The sequence below is a fragment of the Rutilus rutilus genome (assembly GCF_951802725.1).
Source record: "Rutilus rutilus genome assembly, chromosome: 4".
Lineage (NCBI taxonomy): Eukaryota > Metazoa > Chordata > Actinopteri > Cypriniformes > Leuciscidae > Rutilus > Rutilus rutilus.
The window spans coordinates 19,117,157-19,135,024 of NC_140212.1; the positions used below are offsets into that span (position 1 = coordinate 19,117,157).

Sequence of the window (17,868 nt, forward strand, 5' to 3'; positions counted from 1 at the left end):
ACACCAACATATCCATTTAGCATAGAATAACATTAACGCCGTATCTCTCCGATCACTTTCTCAACAGCGTGTGACTGCAACCCGCTGGGCTCTCAGAATCTTTTCTGCCACCCCACCACGGGCCAGTGTTTATGTGTGCCAGGGGCATATGGGCGCCAGTGTGGCAACTGTAAGCCCAACCACTGGGGCTTCCCTCACTGCAACCCCTGCTCCTGTAACGGGAACAGCGAACAGTGCCACCCGCTTACGGGCGAGTGTCTGAACTGCAGGGGTCACACCACAGGCCACAAATGTGAGAGGTAAGAGAGGATAACATTGTTTAACAGGTTGGATGCATATTATTTTGCATCGGATTTTGTTACTCTACACTTCACCATGGGTTAATGTGCTCTACTTCTTGAGTAATTAAAAAATAAAAACACTTGTGCTTCCTTAAACCCTCTGTTCCAGGTGTGAAAGTGGTTATCACCGTAACGCATTGCTGGGCTTCAGAGAGCCGTGTCGCCCTTGTATGTGCCCTAGCGGACCTGGAAGCGGAATGCAGTTCGCTGAGAGCTGTTACCAAAACCCCAACTCTCTCCAAATGGTCTGTGTCTGCAGCTCAGGCTACAAAGGTAAGTGCATCAGTTGGAGAAATGAACAAAACAGAAACAATTTCTTAAATTTCTCACATTAAACACTTCTCACTCCAACTCCACGTTCTAGGACTTAAGTGTGAGGAATGTGCCTCTGGTTATCACGGTAACCCTCAGGTACCAGGAGGACGGTGCAACCCATGTCAGTGTAACGGAAATATTAACATGCAGGACCCCGAATCATGCGACACCCGCACTGGTGCCTGTCTCAAATGCCTGTTTCACACCGATGGCAATGCGTGCCAGCACTGTAGACGTGGTTACTATGGAGACGCCCGTACACAGAAGTGCAGGAGTGAGTATGCAGTGTCAACAAGCGCATTACTGCGCTCCATCTGATTGGCTGCATGTATGCGAATGCAGTGTGTATTTGTGTTTAAAAATCCGTCCATTCTTCCACGCTCTTTTTAGTATACACTTGTTGTCCTTTGCTCCATGACGTCCTTTCTTCTGCGAAACACAAAAGAAGATCTTTTTGAGGAACGGTTTTGTCCATACAATGAAAGTCAATGGGGTCCAAAACAACATTGGACTCCACTGACTTGAGATATTCTTCAAAATATTTTGGTTTGTGTTCCACTGAAGAAATATAAATGTTCAACCTAGTTGAAAGTTTAGCAACATAGTTATACACTTCTTGTATGCATTTTTTTTTTTCTTCAAATAACCGCAAGGCCTTTTTTGTATCGTTTTGTACTCAGGATGTATGTGCCATCTTGTGGGAAGTTCCAGGCACAGCTGTGTTGATGGCCTGTGTGAGTGTGACAGGGTTAGCGGGCAGTGCCCATGCCTGCCTGGTGTGGAGGGTCAGACCTGTGACCGTTGTGCCCCCAACACATGGAACATCAACAGTGGCAAAGGATGCCAACATTGCCAGTGCCACCCAGATCACTCCTACAGTTCCTCCTGCGACCTGGTATAAACACAAACACCTACATTTATCACATCAAGTTCATGACATAAATCAAGTTGAATTATCCACTTGTCTCAGCTGTCAGGTCAGTGTTCCTGTAAGGCTGGTTTTGGAGGCAGGACATGTGAGGAGTGCAGGGAACTGTTCTGGGGAAATCCCGAGGTCCAGTGCCACGGTGAGTTTGCACTGCGTCATCGAAACTGGCCCGCGCCGTGGGTCATGTGAGTGGAGTCCGAATACTGCCGCACTAATATTTGTGCAACACTCCCCAGACAGCAACATAGTGTCGGCCCACATCTGGTACTTTTGGATTCCACGTGTACCAGATGTGGGCCGGATCTGGGCCGACACCATATTGCTGTCACATTTTCATCCTCAATTTCGTGGCGCACGTGTACGTCCTAAATAGCAGAGTTTTCTTCAACGTATTTTAACAGAACAATTCACAAAAGTGAATGGATGGAAAAACCTAGATGAAAATAAATATCCCAAAATACGGAAAAATAAAATGCCTAAGAGCTACAAATTTCCTTTTCATTTCTATTTTGATTCTGTTTCTCAGGAAATGTTTCCTTGAACACATTAAATTGATACAATGCTTTATTCGCAAATAGATTTTTTGTGATATTGCGATAAATTAAATCTGCAACTTAAATTTCTCATGCATTTGTTAACATGACCTGAATGCCAAGTGGAGATTTCTGACCAGACTTAACCAATTTGTCATGTAGCAATGATGAAAAGTTATAGATTTTTTGCTTTGTGATATTATATTGCGGTTATTTCTGTGTTTAGATGTTTTACTTTTGAGGTTTTGTAGTCATCCTCATTGACAACTATTTAAATTATTCTAATTTTGAAATAAAATAAAAAATGTAAAAAATATAATTAAATATATAAATAAATACAATTTAAGTATAACTATATATATATATATATATATATATATATATATATATATATATATTTTATTCACAAATTGTTTGAAGTGAAGATGTCAGACCAGATTTAACCAGTTCATAAATTTAACAAAAAATGGCACATGAAGAGCAGAATCAAGATCCAATCTATACCTGATATCTGTATAATAAAAAAAAGAAATAAAAAAAAGAAAACGGCCTAGAACACATTAACCACTCACAAATAAACTAACACAGGGAAATACTACTCTACCAATGCTGATTTGCACCTCTACTCAGCTAACGTGTTTACCTTATTTTGGAGAATTACAGAAAGTCTTTATGCTCTGATATTATTTCAGAGAAATCCCTGATATCTTGGCCCGCAGTTGATTGTCTTGTGATTTAGTTCTATTTAATGTATTCCTTATTCTTCCATCTGCTTTACTCATACACATGATAGCATCCAAAGACTCGGATGAAATCCTCCGATACAAGGTTAAAATGTTACCAGACAATGTTTCTGTGGTATGCTGACAAAGTTTCCCTTGTGAGATTCGGCTGCTACAAACAAACACTCGCACACAGCGCAAATAAACTTCCGGAATGTTTGGAAACTGGTTGGAAAGTATATACAAAAGTGTATATTTCTGCCAGTGTGATTTATGCAGTTCTCTCTGATATTCTTCAGAGACCCAGAGTTTATTTGAATAAGGGTCTGCTGTTACTTTAAGCATAAGTGTGTGTGATTGTTCTTGTTGAATTACAACCAAACAAACACTATCTCTCTTTATCTCTTTCCCTGCTTTTTATCTTTCTGGTGCTTATGCACTTATGAGAAACATCATATGCTTCAAGTGAATTTGAATGGTTTGGGAGTAAAAACTGCGTTTACATGCACAATCTTCGATTCGGTCAAATAAACACCTTAATCTGTGTTCTTTTGGCAGAGGGACAGTTTAGACGAAACCTGAAATACAGCTAAAATGTAATGTTTATGTTTCGAGGTCAAGAGCCAAGAAGATTCCAGTATAGAGATAAACAAGGTTGAATCATCCCAAAAAGAAAAAAAATCCAAGTTTTAAACTTGCCGTGATGTTCCAAAGGAATCATCTGAACACAACTCTTATGAACTAAACACAAGGTCACATTTCATCCAAATAACAAGCAGGAAGAGAATATAAAATTATATTCTGCATAAAGAAAATAAAAGTCATTTTAGATCCATTAAGATTGTTTTTGCATTGTGACATTATTGTCTTAAACACATTTACTAATGAGACAACTCTTATCCGATTTGCATTACTGTACACAATTTTAAAATATAATTATAAATGAAAAAAAGTATCAGTATCCAATTTAATTATTAAAATATATATTTCTTGAATATATAAGCTGGCTTTTTCCACCAAGTATATGATGCGTGGCAATAAACAGATGTTTTCTCACACATTCCAGCACACACACACGCATACAAGAATTCACTTTCCCTTCCAGCACCCACATCCAAGATATTAAATCATATGAAGAATTTTGGCACCATTTCATTTTTTAAATCAATTGTGCATGTTTGTGTTCCAGCATGCGACTGTGACCCACGAGGCATTGCCACTCAACAGTGTAATAAGATGTCTGGTGAGTGTGTGTGCGTAGAGGGCGTGGCCGGGCGAAGGTGTGACTCGTGTGGGCGTGGCTACGTGGGGACCTTTCCTGATTGCGAGGCGTGTCATCAGTGTTTTCACGAATGGGATGTAAATGTGGGAGAGCTGACCAATCACACGCAGAGGCTGGTGAACACAGTAGAGGATATGAAAGAGACGGGCTCGGCCACGCCCTATAAAGACATCATATCGAGTCTGGAGGATGAAACCAGACAGCTCAGAGAGATACTGGAAGATGACAAGGTTCAACAAACTCTCACAAACACACAGAGGATGCTGCAGCAAGCTAAGTATGTTTAACATATCCACATGCATATCACTCCATTGTTTTCCTTTTTATATACTCTCTCTTCTCTCTTTCAAAGTGAATTTATTCATCCTCATGTCATTCCAAACGCATATGATTTTCTTTCTCCTCTGAAGTAGAGTGCAACAGTCTGGTTCCAGAAGTTAAAATCCCATTCTTTTTCTCCACAAGGAAATAGTTTTTTACAACTTTTACAAGGTGTTTGGTGTTTTTAGCCCCCAACGGCGCCTTCCAGGCAGTGAGGGGATGGGTAGGTTTAAGGTTGAGGTTAGGGTTAGCTGCCTGGAAGGAGCCATTGGGGGCTAAAAACACCATCGAGCCTTTTACAACATTAAAGACAGTTTTAAAATCTTTATGGGAAAAAAGCTTCTGAAACTAACTTCACTGGAAAAAGTGGGCCACTGTTGCGCTCTATATGCATCTCTGTAAAGGAGTTGTTTTGTAGAATGTTCACGCTGCTCTTTTCCATACAGTGAAAGTATTTATGGTGACAGCATCATAAAAGCCATCATCATAGGTCACATATACAACATTATTTAAAAAAATATTGTCAGATTCAAATATTTTTAGCCAAAAATTAAGGCTTGAGGGTTTAACCTGGACCACCTTGTAGTGCTGTGACAGTGTGAAGAAATTACAACAAAATATATTATTAAAGAATATTATTCTAATATTAATTGTATTATTAGTAACAGTTATATATATAATTTATTTAATCAATATTTTATTTATTTAATTCATATTTTATTGCTTTTATTAATTATTTATTGCTATTTTAATTATTTAATCTACATTTTTCATAATTAGCCTGCATGTCTGACATTTAAAAAAAATAGTCTTGAAATCCGCTTTTTTTTACACTTCTTCCAGCAAGAATGCTATAATGTATCTTATGTAAACACCTACCAAGATTGGGGTTAGGTAAAACCAAAACCAATCAGACATCCCACCAACTAGTTGGTTTTAAAAATACATATAAAGCTGCATATTACGGAAGCCCTGAAACGCAACGTAAAAAAAAAAAAATCAGTCTAAAAAAAAAAAAGTCTAGTATTTCGAGATTAAAGGAGCCGTATGTAAGATTGTGGCCAAAACTGGTACTGCAATCACTTTCAAATTACTGTAGAGCGGTGTATCCCCTCCTTTTATGATTAATTGAAATACATTTCTTACATACAGCTCCTTTAAAGTCGAAACATTTCGAGATTAAAGTCGAAACTTTTCGAGATTAAAGTCGAAACATTTCGAGAATAAAGTCGAAACATTTCGAGAATAAAGTCGAAACATTTCGAGAATAAAGTCGAAACATTTCGAGATTAAAGTCGAAACATTTCGAGATTAAAGTCGAAACATTTCGAGAATAAAGTCGAAACATTTCGAGAATAAAGTCGAAATATTTCGAGAATAAAGTCGAAACATTACCAGAATACAGTCTTCTGTAGAAGTTGCTTGTGTGTGCATTCATAACGGCGCGCGTCCACTGGTGCATTGGGCGTGTTTCCAATTCTGAATTTTTCAACAAAAAGAAAATTCGACAGGTGCCAATCTACCAACATGCATTATCATGGCGTTGCCTAGGCTATAGACGAGCACACGACTCCGCCGGAGTAGGTTCACAATCTGGTCGAAACTTTATGTGGCAGTGTTTTTGAAGTGTTTTCGTGCTCGTCTATTATAGGCAACACTATCTGGGTCGAGAACACTTAACAGTAACCGCACTGTTTCCCTCTTCACCGTAAATACGTTCTGGATACATTTTAAGTGCATCATTCTGTATCCAATCATTTGGCCGGATCCCGTGATTTCCTCAAATATAATAACCACTGGTGGTGGTTGAGGAGAGATTCCCTGAAATGATTGTAAAGCGCTTTTAAGTGTAGGCCTACAGTAGACATATGAAAGCGCTATATAAATGCCTCATTCATGCATTCATTCATTCATAAAGCTGGATATCTTGAACCCAGTCTGAAAAGTGTTTTCGCCTGTAGGCTAAAGTCTATTCCGGCGCAGTAGCCTATATTTTATAACGTCGCATGAATGCCTGTGCGGCAATGTGACGGCAAGCTAACTTCTACGGAAGACTTTATTCTCGAAATATTTCGACTTTAATCTCGAAATATTTCGACTTTAATCTCGAAATATTTCGACTTTAATCTCGAAATGCTAGATTTTTTTTTTTTTTTTACGTTGCGGTTCAGGGCTTCCGTAGCATATACTTAAAATTAACACACCATTCATATTCATTCCAACAACAACAACAACAACAACAAAACAACAACAGTGTGACTGGAAAATGGAAATGTGAGTCCCAGTCACAAACTTCTTTCAAGAGCAGGGACAGTGTGAATGCTAAGTTTTTTTTCACACTGTTTACTTTAATACACTTGGATTTCTTTCTCCTGATCTTAGTGAGACAGCATCAGTTCTGAGAAAGTCTATGAACCGATCTGAAACAGATCTGGAGAAAGTATCTGCTGACCATCAGGAGGCCGTGGAGGACCTGGAAAGTCTGACCAAAGAGGCCCAAAACCTACAAGAGATCTCCTCTGACAAACAGCGGCGGGTTCTGAACATTAAAAATTCAGACGCCAGTGGTGAGTCAGGCACACAAACATACTGGTTTAAATTCGACACACGCATGGTGTGTCAGAAGTGTGTGTTGATCATCTCCCATAGGTGCGGCTGACAGCATCAGAGAGTATTACAGGGAATCTGGCGGGGCGGAGCTTCGTGTCAATCGAGCCGTCTCTGACTCGAGAAGTACGGTCAATGAGTCTGCCTGGCTGAGGAAAGCTGCAGAAGCCAAGCTAGACGCCACAGAGAGAGAGTTTAACCTCAAACATCAGCTGCATATACAGAGGCTGGACAAAATCGGATCTGAACTGGACTCCACAGACCTTTCACGATTAAACCGTCAGGTAAATAAATGACGTTTAAAAAAAATGAGTAGTCAGTTGGTTATTTGAATGGCTAATCAGTTGGTTAAAGGGATATTTCACTGCTGGAAAGATGAATGTGTATTTAAATTGGGTAATTTATGTAGTAGAAATGTTAAATTATTTTAGAAGTTGGTGCCTTCTAGACTGAGGAAAGACAGAAAATGTATTTTTGGCTCATGTGGATGAAAGACAACAACTCCCAGAATGCACTTGCTTCGCTTCCCTACGAGGCCACTCCCAAGCCACGCCAACCGGTTACAGAGGGCAGTATCGGAAGAAATGATACAACTAGGCTACTAGTCGACTCGAAACTGAAAAGACGCCGTTTTATCGTGAGATCCCCCTATGGGCGGGTTGAAAACATGCGGAACAAGCTCCTACTACTGGCTGCAGTCTCTAGCCTCTGGACAAAAAAGCCTCCGATGACGCAAAATGACTATTTTTGCGTCATCTGAGGGTTTTTTCCAGACACACAATACAGAAATCTCTCGTCTCAGGGGGACATGAGGGAGGGAAGCACGGCCATTCGAAAATACTACTGGGTGTCTACTGATACAAAGCTTAATGCTAATCGGTTTAGCCAGTGGTTCTCTTAAACACAGCCTGAGAAATATTAGACAAAATCCAAACAATGTGCTCATTATTTTAATGTATTAAAGCTATATTCTCCTGGGTTATAATATCAGATGTGTAAATGTGTGTGTAGGTGTGCGGAGGGGTGTCAGGTCTGGATGGTTGCGGTGACTGTGGTGGTCTAGGCTGTGTGAGCGAGGATGGCGTGACCCAGTGTGGTGGAGAAGGATGCGAGACTATTGTGACCCAATCTCAAGAGGCCTTGAAGAAAGCCAAAAACTTAGACCAAGAGGTCCTGCACGCTTTAAAGGAGGTGGACAAGCTAAACAAGATGGTAGGTATTCACAACAATATTAATTATCATAACTTACTCATTTATTTAAGGACAAGTTCGGTATTTTACACTTAAAGCCCTGTTTACAGATCGTATCTGATGAAATAGAACGGTTAAGATAAAATTTTGGACAAATGCTGCTGTCCCGAGAATTTTAGGTTTATTTCGCTTTCCCCCCACCCCCACAATGGTTGTCTAGGTGCACTGGAACATTCCTTCCTAAAACACATTAAACTTTCGTTTACAAAGACGTGAAACTCACCGAGTGGTCGGGGTGTTCACTGGTATGCTCACTCAAAAATCGCTGAAAAAGATGCATTCCAACAGGTTTTATCTTAGTTTTTGTGCATCTTTTTCAGCGATTTTTGAGTGAGCATACCAGTGAACACCCCTGACCACTCGGTGAGTTTCACGTCTTTGTAAACGAAAGTTTAATGTGTTTTAGGAAGGAATGTTCCAGTGCACCTAGACAACCATTGTGGGGGTGGGGGGAAAGCGAAATAAACCTAAAATTCTCGGGACAGGAGCATGTGTCCAAATTTTAATCTTAACCGTTCTATTTCATCAGATACGATCTGTAAACAGGGCTTTAAGTGTAAAATACCGAACTTGTCCTTTAAATTCATGTAGCCAACACATTATCATTAAAAAGTTTGGGGCCAGTAAGAATTTTTATTTTTATTTGCAAGAAATTTGTATTTTTATTCAGCAAATACACATTAAATTGATCAATAAAGGCTTTTACATCATTGCAAAAAAATCTGTTTCAAATAAATGCTGTTCTTTAGAAACTTCTATTTATCAAATAATCCTGAAATAAATGTATCTTGGTTTTCACTAAAATATTAAGCAGCACAGCTGTTTTCAACATTGATTATAGTAAGAAATGTTTCTTGAGCAGCAAATAATCATATCAGAATGATTTCTGAAGGATCATGTGACACTGAAGACTGGAGTAATGATGCTGAAAATTCAGCTTTGCGTCACAGGAGTAAAACGGTTAAATATATTCAAATAGAAAACAGTTATATTAAAATGTAAAAATATTTATTTAGCAATATTAGTGTTTTTACTGTATTTTAATCAATTTAATGCAGCCTTGGTTAAAAAATCGTTAAAAAAAGATATACTTACATGCGTGTTGTCTGATAGGTGTCAGATGCTCGAGGACGTGCAGATGAGGCTAAGCTCAGCGCTCAGGGTGTGTTACTGAGAGCCAATCAGAGCAAAGCACGAGTGGAACAGACCAATGATGAGCTCAGAGACCTCATTCAGCAAATACGAGACTTCCTCACAAGTATGAAATGTTACATATAGTAAACACTCACACATGTGTTTAGAATACTAACAATCTTTTCTTCAAAACACACGTATACGTAGATCTGCATGAAATGTCCTATTAAATTTGTCAGAACTATTACAACTTTTTAGTTTATACCCACCCGGTTCGTCTTTTTGTTACGTACCATTGCTTATTAGATATAGGAGCATGGTATATCATATATACATTTATTATGCAGTGTCTCAAATACAGTGGAAATCTAAATTTTGATGCTAGAAACTTGAATGTGATTGTCTGTAGACGAAACTGATCCGAAGCGTATAGAGGATGTTGCTGATGAGGTGATGAGATTGAGTTTGCCAGTGTCACCTGGAGCTCTAAAGAACATGACCACAGAGATCAACCAACATGTGGCCAGACTGACCAGTGTGGATGATATTCTGACCGAGACGGCAGACAATGCCCTCACTGCAGAGAGACTCCTGCAACAAGCACAGGCTGCCAAGTGAGTAACTTGGCAAACTTTAGAAAAATTTAGTTTGCCCACTAACAATGTCAAACAGTGGATATAAAGCAGGTTCTCAACCTTTTTGACTTCTTTCTTTGAGAAAATGGACCCCGAGGCCTCCTGTCCTATCTAATCTGATGTGTACTTTTGGTACTTCTGCAATATAAATAATAATAATACATATTAAATTTAGTAAAATAAAAATAAAACATAACATTCAGTGGAAAAAAATATGTATATTGTGGCCACAAATGAACAATTCGTTCCCACGGCTTACTAATATGTCTCCACGTTTACTAATTCATTCCCTCGTTTTAAGTAAATCGTCCGCATGATATAATAACTCATTCCTTCGTTTTACTAAATCGTGTTCACATTGAAATAATTCATACCCTTGTTTTAGTTAAATAAAACTGTCCATGATTTATTAAAACAAGAGAACAAATTCTTAATTCATAGCCACGATATATTTTTTTGTCCGCATACCATGTGCGAGGCTTCGTAGATGTCAGTTTAATGTAGTACACCTTTATTTGAAACTTTTTTTTAGCATTTTAATCAAAATTGTTAAAATAAAATGTAACAAATTATGTATGTGTGTATATGAAGAGTGCAAAAGCCTCTAAGTGCCATCTGAAATTTTCTTCTAGAATGATAATTTTTATCAGGCTCGTATATTTAAGTTCAATAATTTCACTTAAATGGCAATGCAAATTACCTATTAATTGTCATTTAAGTGAAATCACTTAACCTAAATATACAAGCTTTATTAAAATGATCATTCTAGAAGAAAATTTCAGATGGCACTTAGAGGCTTTTGCATCTGAACTCTTCATATATATATATATATATATGTATAAAAGCATCACTGGAGAATTGTCTTTTTTTATACAGAAATAATATTTTCAAAATTTTGACAAAATTTTCTCACAGCATATGTCTCATTTTTTCATCTCAAGCTTGCGCTTCATTGGCACTGTCTAGTTGGTAACCAAGTACACTAATTTAACAACTTTTTTGTGGCAAAATTGTTGGTTGTGGCGCCACAACTCCTTAGTCATTATGTAAATAGTCATTATGTAAAACAGTCATTATGTAAATGATTTTCACACAGTAATATTAAAATGGTCATATTGCAATCTTTGTTTATATTATCATAGGTCTGAGGCAAGGCAAAAATATTTAAATCTCAGCATAAAAGGCATTTGAAAAGTAGAAAAATGCATGGTGGTAAGGTAAAAAAAAAAAAAAAGTTAAAATCTGTCACCTGTACTGTAATAAAATCAATCCATGCAATAAAAAAGGCCCATAGTTGAAGTAATAACCATAAAAACAGGATCCTTTATTATATATTATGCTGTGTGTGTATGACAGTGAGAGAGCTACAGCACTGAAACAGGCCACTGATAAGGTGAAGGAAACTCAGGAGGATACTGAGCGTGCTAAGACTGCTGCCAGCGGAAAACTGAAAGAGGCCGAGAGTGACATGACCCAAACAAAAGAACAAATCGCCACTGTGAGTATACATATCTTTTAAAAATCCTTACGTGCCTTATGTAATTTTATTGATTCTTTTTAATGAACTCTTTGTGTCTATACAGGTACAATCAAAAACTGAAGCGACGGAGTTCAAACTGAGTAGCAGCACAGGAAAACTTTTGGATCTCGAGAGAGAGGTCGACGAACTCCAACAGAAAGTTGTAGAAACGTCCAGCGGTGCAGATCAAACTCAGAGACAAACTGACGACATCACAGCGGAAATTGAGCTCACTGAACGGGTAACTGTCTTTTGACTGTGATGTTCTGGTCATTTATTCAAAAATACTTATAAAGGAAATTTACACATACGGTGACTGTACACCTCTTCTATGTTCAACATGTTTTTTTATATATATATATATTTTTTTTTTCGGGGATGGGGGGCATAAAGTAATGTATGTGTGTATATAAAGTAATGTATGTGTATATATATATATATATATATATATATATATATATATATATAAAAATTTTAAATACTGTGGTCACCAACCAACATAAAAAAGAAAAAGAAATAATGACAAGGCAAGGTTAGTAGAGGTTAGATAGATATCATGTAGTATAACTCTCCCAAAACGTGAATGAATTATCAAATATTAATTAACAATTCATGATATTTGTGAAATACTTTTTACCTTAAAAAAAACCCATTAAGATTAGTGCTGTCAAATCGATTAATCGCATCTAACATTAAAGTTTTGTTTATACAATATATATGTACGTATATATATGATATATTTATATATGTAATATGTAGATGTGTGTGTACACACACCTATTTATGTATGCATATATATTATATATGCGTGTGTGTGTATATTTAAACACACAGACACGTGCACGCACACACACTATATATACTACATATATATAAATATAATAATATATATTTGCACATATATTATATAAAAAAACTGATTAATTGTGATTAATCGATTTGACAGCACTTATTAAGATGTATATGCTGTAAGGAAATTGTATTACTTTTTACTTGATGGTTACACCACAATCATTAACCACAGGCATTAAACTGTTACTTTTTTGAATATAGCATATGATTATAGTTAATACATTATTTTTTAAAGGTGAACTAAGTAACTTTTTTACCTTAACTGAACTGCTTCGGAGTCATTGGAATGGTTATATTACTTATTTCGGGTTGAATGGTGGTCGTTTCGCACCCCCCTGGTGCCCGTGAGCGGAAAAAACACACTTGCAACTTTGAGCCGGCGGGCCGCCGGCCGCCGCGTCAGGAAGTCTCGCGTGATATCAGGTCTCGCGATGTAAACTATTGCTTTACGGCCAAAAGAAATCTGCTAAAATGCCGTCATTATTGCGCTCCCTCACGCTGTTCGAACCCGAATGAAGAAGACGTTTTAAAGAATATCCCATCTGCTTTGATGGGATAAAAACGAGTTTTTACAACAGTGTTGTCAAATATCTATTCCGAAGCTGTGGGGGGAGCTCTAGAGAGAAACCTGCGAGCAAAAAGCGAGAATACAGCGAAGAAATCCCGAAGTTACTGAGCCCCGCTTTAATGTATTTAAATCAGGGACACTCTTATACATCATTCACTCTTAGACACTTTGAAATAAACGTGCTTGTGTATATTTGTGTATTTTAGGAGATTGACTCACTGCAACCCAAGTACCAGCTGGTCAGCGGTCTGATAGATCCAAAAGCAGCAGGTGTGATTGATGCACGTCAGAAGGCCGAGCAACTACGACAGGAAGCAAAAGATCTATTAATAGACGCCACCAGCAAACTACAGAGACTAAGAGGTAACAGTGCTCCAATATGAAATTATAGATTTAACTATGATTCCTGACTTTTCTTACTCTTTATCTCTTCCAGAGCTGGAGAGATCATTTGTGATAAACCAGCACACTCTGGTGGAGAAAGCTGAGGAACTGGATGGGCTGGAGAATGAGGCCAGAGATGTTCTGCAAGAACTCAGTCATAAAGTCACCATCTACAGCACTTGCGCTTAACGACTGCCCACGAAAGCTGACGAAAGCTTTCTGCCCAAGAAAGCTCAGATTATAATCAGTCGAAAACCATGTGTCTAAAATAAGTTACTAACTGCACGAATGCAATTCATTTAAGAAATTACAATGAAAAGCAATATAAGATTTTACTAAGACCACTTAATATATTATGCCCTTTCTGAACTATGAAAAAAGTTTACCCAGTTTATTATGCCCTATATATATGATATTGGAAATCCTGCAGTGTGCAATAATAATACAGCTATCTCAACAAACATTCCTCTGAAACGAGAGGAAGCTCCTTCATTGTGGACAGCAAATCGGCTTGGATTTCAACTGTCGACGATAGGTCGACTGTTACTTATGCTTTCCATCTGCCCATCTTCAACAGTCCAGTCATCTAGTCAGAAACTACATTTCCCAGCATCCCTCCTGTCCCTCGCCTGCACTCGCTCAGCCATCACCCGCACTCCAATCTGCACCAGGATAAAAGCACACACCTCACTGTCACTTTTTGTCTGGTTTCCAATACGGATTACGCACTATTATCTGTGAAGTGTCCTTGTAATTCTCCAGCGATCGATCTCCTGTAAGCAATTTTTTGGAACATTATACTTACCTGTCTACTCACCCTACACCCAGTCGTGGGCAGTCTGTGAGAGAGGCAGGGGCAGTCATGGGACAATGGTTAGCGAGTCCGACTGGTAACCCAAAGTTTGTTGTTTCGATTCACACACGAGCAAGGCACCTTGCCCCCAATCGCTCTCCGGGCGTCACAACGGTGCGTCAAGTTTTGCACTACTCCTAATGTGTGTGCACTAACTTGGATGGGTTAAATGCAGAGGACAAATTCTGAGTATGGGTTACCATACTTGGCATTAACATCATGTCACTGTCACCCTACACCTGCCAAGCAAGAGGTGTGCGCTCTCTTCACGCTCTAGTCACCACCAGTCCTCTGTTAAAAAGAAAAGAGACTCGATTATTCAGTATTCATCTGCTCCTCGTTATTCTTACTGCTTCATTACTCACCTGATTAACTGTGCATATCATCTGTCAATAAATACCTGTTTGGGTTGAACTAACTCCCTGTCTCCGTGTCTGGTATTCCCTGACAGAGACATGTCAAAATGAAAATGCCATCAGATTATCTGATCGCTAAGCAATAAACCACTGTTTTCATTTCATAAAACTGGAAATGGCAATATGATAAAAGAACTAATATACATTATATAGAGCCAAAAAGATTATGACCACCTACCTAACCTATACCTGCTGTTGGTCCTCAACGTGCAAAATGGTGCCGACCCGCCAATGCATGATCTCTACAAGACCCCTGAAGGTGTGTGTGGTATCTGGCACCAAGACTTTAGCAGCAGATCCTTTAAGTCCTGCAGGTTGTGAGGTGGAACCGCTGTGGTGCTCAATTGCCCACAGATGCTCAATTGGATTGGATTTGGAGGCCAGGGGGCTACACCTTGAACTCTTCATTACGTTCATCAAACCATTGAACAATGTGTGCTCTGTGGCAGGGTGCATTATCCTGCTGAAAAGGGGACACTGTTGGTCTGTACCTGGTCTGCAACAATATTTAGGTAGATCGCTATACAAATAAATGTGAATTGAATTGAGGTAGCACATTTCAAATTGAAGTTGACATGAATGGCCAGACCCAGGGTTTCCCAGCAGAGCATTAAACTCCCTTGTCATCATCCCACAGTGCATCCTGGTGCCATCGCTTCCCCAGGTAAATGGCTCACACGTCCACGGCCGTCCACATGATGTACAAGAAAACTGGACTCATCGCATCAGGCGACCTTCTTCCACGGCTCAAATGGACAGGGGTCATCTTAGGCACTCTGAATGGTCTGTGGCCACACAGCCCCATACGCATCAGAGTATGATCCACTGTTTGTTGTGACACATTTCTCCTATAACCATCATTAAAATTTTGCGTGACTTGTGCCACAGTAGAACTTATGTTCTCGGACCAGACGGGATAGTCTTCGTTACCCCCGTGCATCGATGAGCCTTGGGCGCCCAACATCCTGTCACCGGCTTGAGGTTTGTCCCTCCTCGGACCAGTTCTCCAAATTCTCACCACTGCTGACTGGGAGCAACACACAAGCCTTGCCGTTTCAGAGATACTCTGTACAAGTTGCCCTAAGTCGCTCAGATCTTTATTCCTGCCCATTTCTCCTGCATCCAACACATTGCTTATGAGAACTGATTGTTTGCTTACCATTTAAAACCCTTAAACGCATACCTCTGGTCTTTATAGTGACCCGGGACATCATTCATACCCTCCTCCTAATCAATTTTTTTTTAAGTTAGACCTCAACCTTTTTCGTATTCCTCGATCAATTAATTATAAACAATATAACAAGAAAAAAAAAATACAATTATCAAAGAATGCCTGTTTTCCCATTCATTTAAAAAAATAAAAATACCTATGGACAATAAATATATATTAGTTCTTTAATAATACAAAAACAATTTCAAGTTAATGATATTAGAAAATAAGCTGGATTCAACAGCATAAATTAGGTGGTGACGCAGTCTTCTCTAACGGTCGGTTTCATCGATGATGATGATGTCGACAGTCGTTCACGTTCAATCATGTTGATGTTTCTGAGAGTAGCTAACATGGAGACGGAGAAAAGGCCGCTAAATGACAAACGCAATGACAACCAACCCTAAAAAGTCAAGAAAACAGGAGTGCGAATACCTAATTCTACATAAAAAGAAAAAGTCTTGACTGAAAACGTTTAACCAGTTTTGGAGTAACGTTAGCTAACTATAAGCAGCGACGCTATTCTACTAACAGGTAACGTTAAGTTAACTTATAACGTTAGTAGTCTTTTAACCGTTTTCAGCGATCTATCTACACAAAACGTAAAGCATTGTCGTATTTTTAGCCGGGACTCTTGTTAAATATAATGGAGTGGATTGTCATTCCGCTTAGTTTTTTTATTTTACTGATACGGAATCCGACGATATGTTAATTGAAGCTTTTCTCCACAGTTTCATACCGGAGTTCATCGTGCTCCGTTTCCTTCATCAACCACAAGAGAGCGACAACCATCTGAAAGTGAAGCACAAGCGTCATCGGTGACCTTTGAAAATAATGAAAGCATTCAAGCCTTTAAAGGTGCATTGCGCGAGAGTCTGAGTTTTCGCAGAACTACGCCCCCTCTGGCGGCAAGCGAAACTGCAACCAGAGGTGTGCACGCTCACGGACCACACGCACACGCACGCTTGCACGAGCTCGAGCTGGTCATAACCCAAGGAGCATCAGCCGCACAAATCTTTTGTTTACAATCATAATGTCTTCAGAGGTAATAAAGTTTTAAATCTGCAAGTAATTTAAAATATGTGAAAGGAAAGGCAATTGAGTAAATAACACACTTATGTGTGAGGGAAAAAATGGGGGTAGTAGAAAACTTCGTTTTTTATTCCCATCTATCTCCATGTTGAACTGTGTTATGTGTTTACTGTATCCACTTATGACTATTATTATGGAAACACGTTCATGAACAATATAAGTTATAACTTTGTAAAAACTCAAAATTGTAATCATGATACCATACCATACACAGTCGGTCAACAAAGTACACCCAAATGTCTCAAGGTAATAAACAATCAAGTGGCACTATGACGTTACCATAAAAGCCAAACAGGCTAATCCGCCGAAGATTTGCGGGGGTTTAGCCTGTTTTATTGATCAGCTAAGTAGCATATTCCAATAGCAATACATCGTAATTAAGCAGTAATTTGCTCAAAATTTGTGTCTAAGTATCTAACTTATATATCAGCATTTTATATCACAATCATTCTGAACCTGATCACTGACAATGGTAAGTTAGTAAAACCTATTCCGATTGTACATTTATCTAGCTTACGCTAAAGCATTACACATTTTATGGATCGTCATTTATTGTCATTATTGGCCGTATCAGACATTAGAGAATGGGATATATCTTACCTTTTTATCAAGAAAAAAGCCAACTGAGGATCCCGTTTGAGCCCTAGAGCAGACCGGAGATCTCTCCATTTGTTGAAAGCCTTCCCTATGTTTACTCTCGTCTTACCCCGACGCCTGTCTGACTCCAATTTGGACCTTTTGGTTGCACTAGACAAAAGTTCTCTTTTTTTATCTTACGTGGAGTTTGCGTTGGTGTTTGAAATGAACTACAAGCCGGTCTCTTAGAATCCATTTTCTACGGAGAATGGCGGCGTCGGCGCATACACAATCACAAACCTGCCAGACATATGAGCGTGCCGTGAACG

The 17,868-nt window shown here is 38.8% G+C and overlaps 1 protein-coding gene across 1 annotated transcript in view; it reads left to right on the forward strand.

Annotated features, from left to right (window-relative positions):
* lamb1b (laminin, beta 1b) overlaps positions 1-14,661 on the forward strand; it is a 28,687-nt gene extending 14,026 nt beyond the window's left edge. The window contains exons 19-33 of the mRNA XM_084407506.1: positions 68-299; positions 451-614; positions 706-930; positions 1,337-1,551; positions 1,627-1,723; positions 4,029-4,398; positions 6,825-7,009; positions 7,092-7,333; positions 8,061-8,261; positions 9,414-9,558; positions 9,844-10,048; positions 11,426-11,567; positions 11,653-11,829; positions 13,215-13,371; positions 13,445-14,661. Coding sequence (XP_084263632.1) covers positions 68-299; positions 451-614; positions 706-930; positions 1,337-1,551; positions 1,627-1,723; positions 4,029-4,398; positions 6,825-7,009; positions 7,092-7,333; positions 8,061-8,261; positions 9,414-9,558; positions 9,844-10,048; positions 11,426-11,567; positions 11,653-11,829; positions 13,215-13,371; positions 13,445-13,581 — 2,894 coding nt within the window. The 3' untranslated portion in view covers positions 13,582-14,661. The remainder of the gene's footprint in view (positions 1-67; positions 300-450; positions 615-705; positions 931-1,336; positions 1,552-1,626; positions 1,724-4,028; positions 4,399-6,824; positions 7,010-7,091; positions 7,334-8,060; positions 8,262-9,413; positions 9,559-9,843; positions 10,049-11,425; positions 11,568-11,652; positions 11,830-13,214; positions 13,372-13,444) is intronic.
* The last annotated feature ends 3,207 nt before the right edge of the window (positions 14,662-17,868 follow it).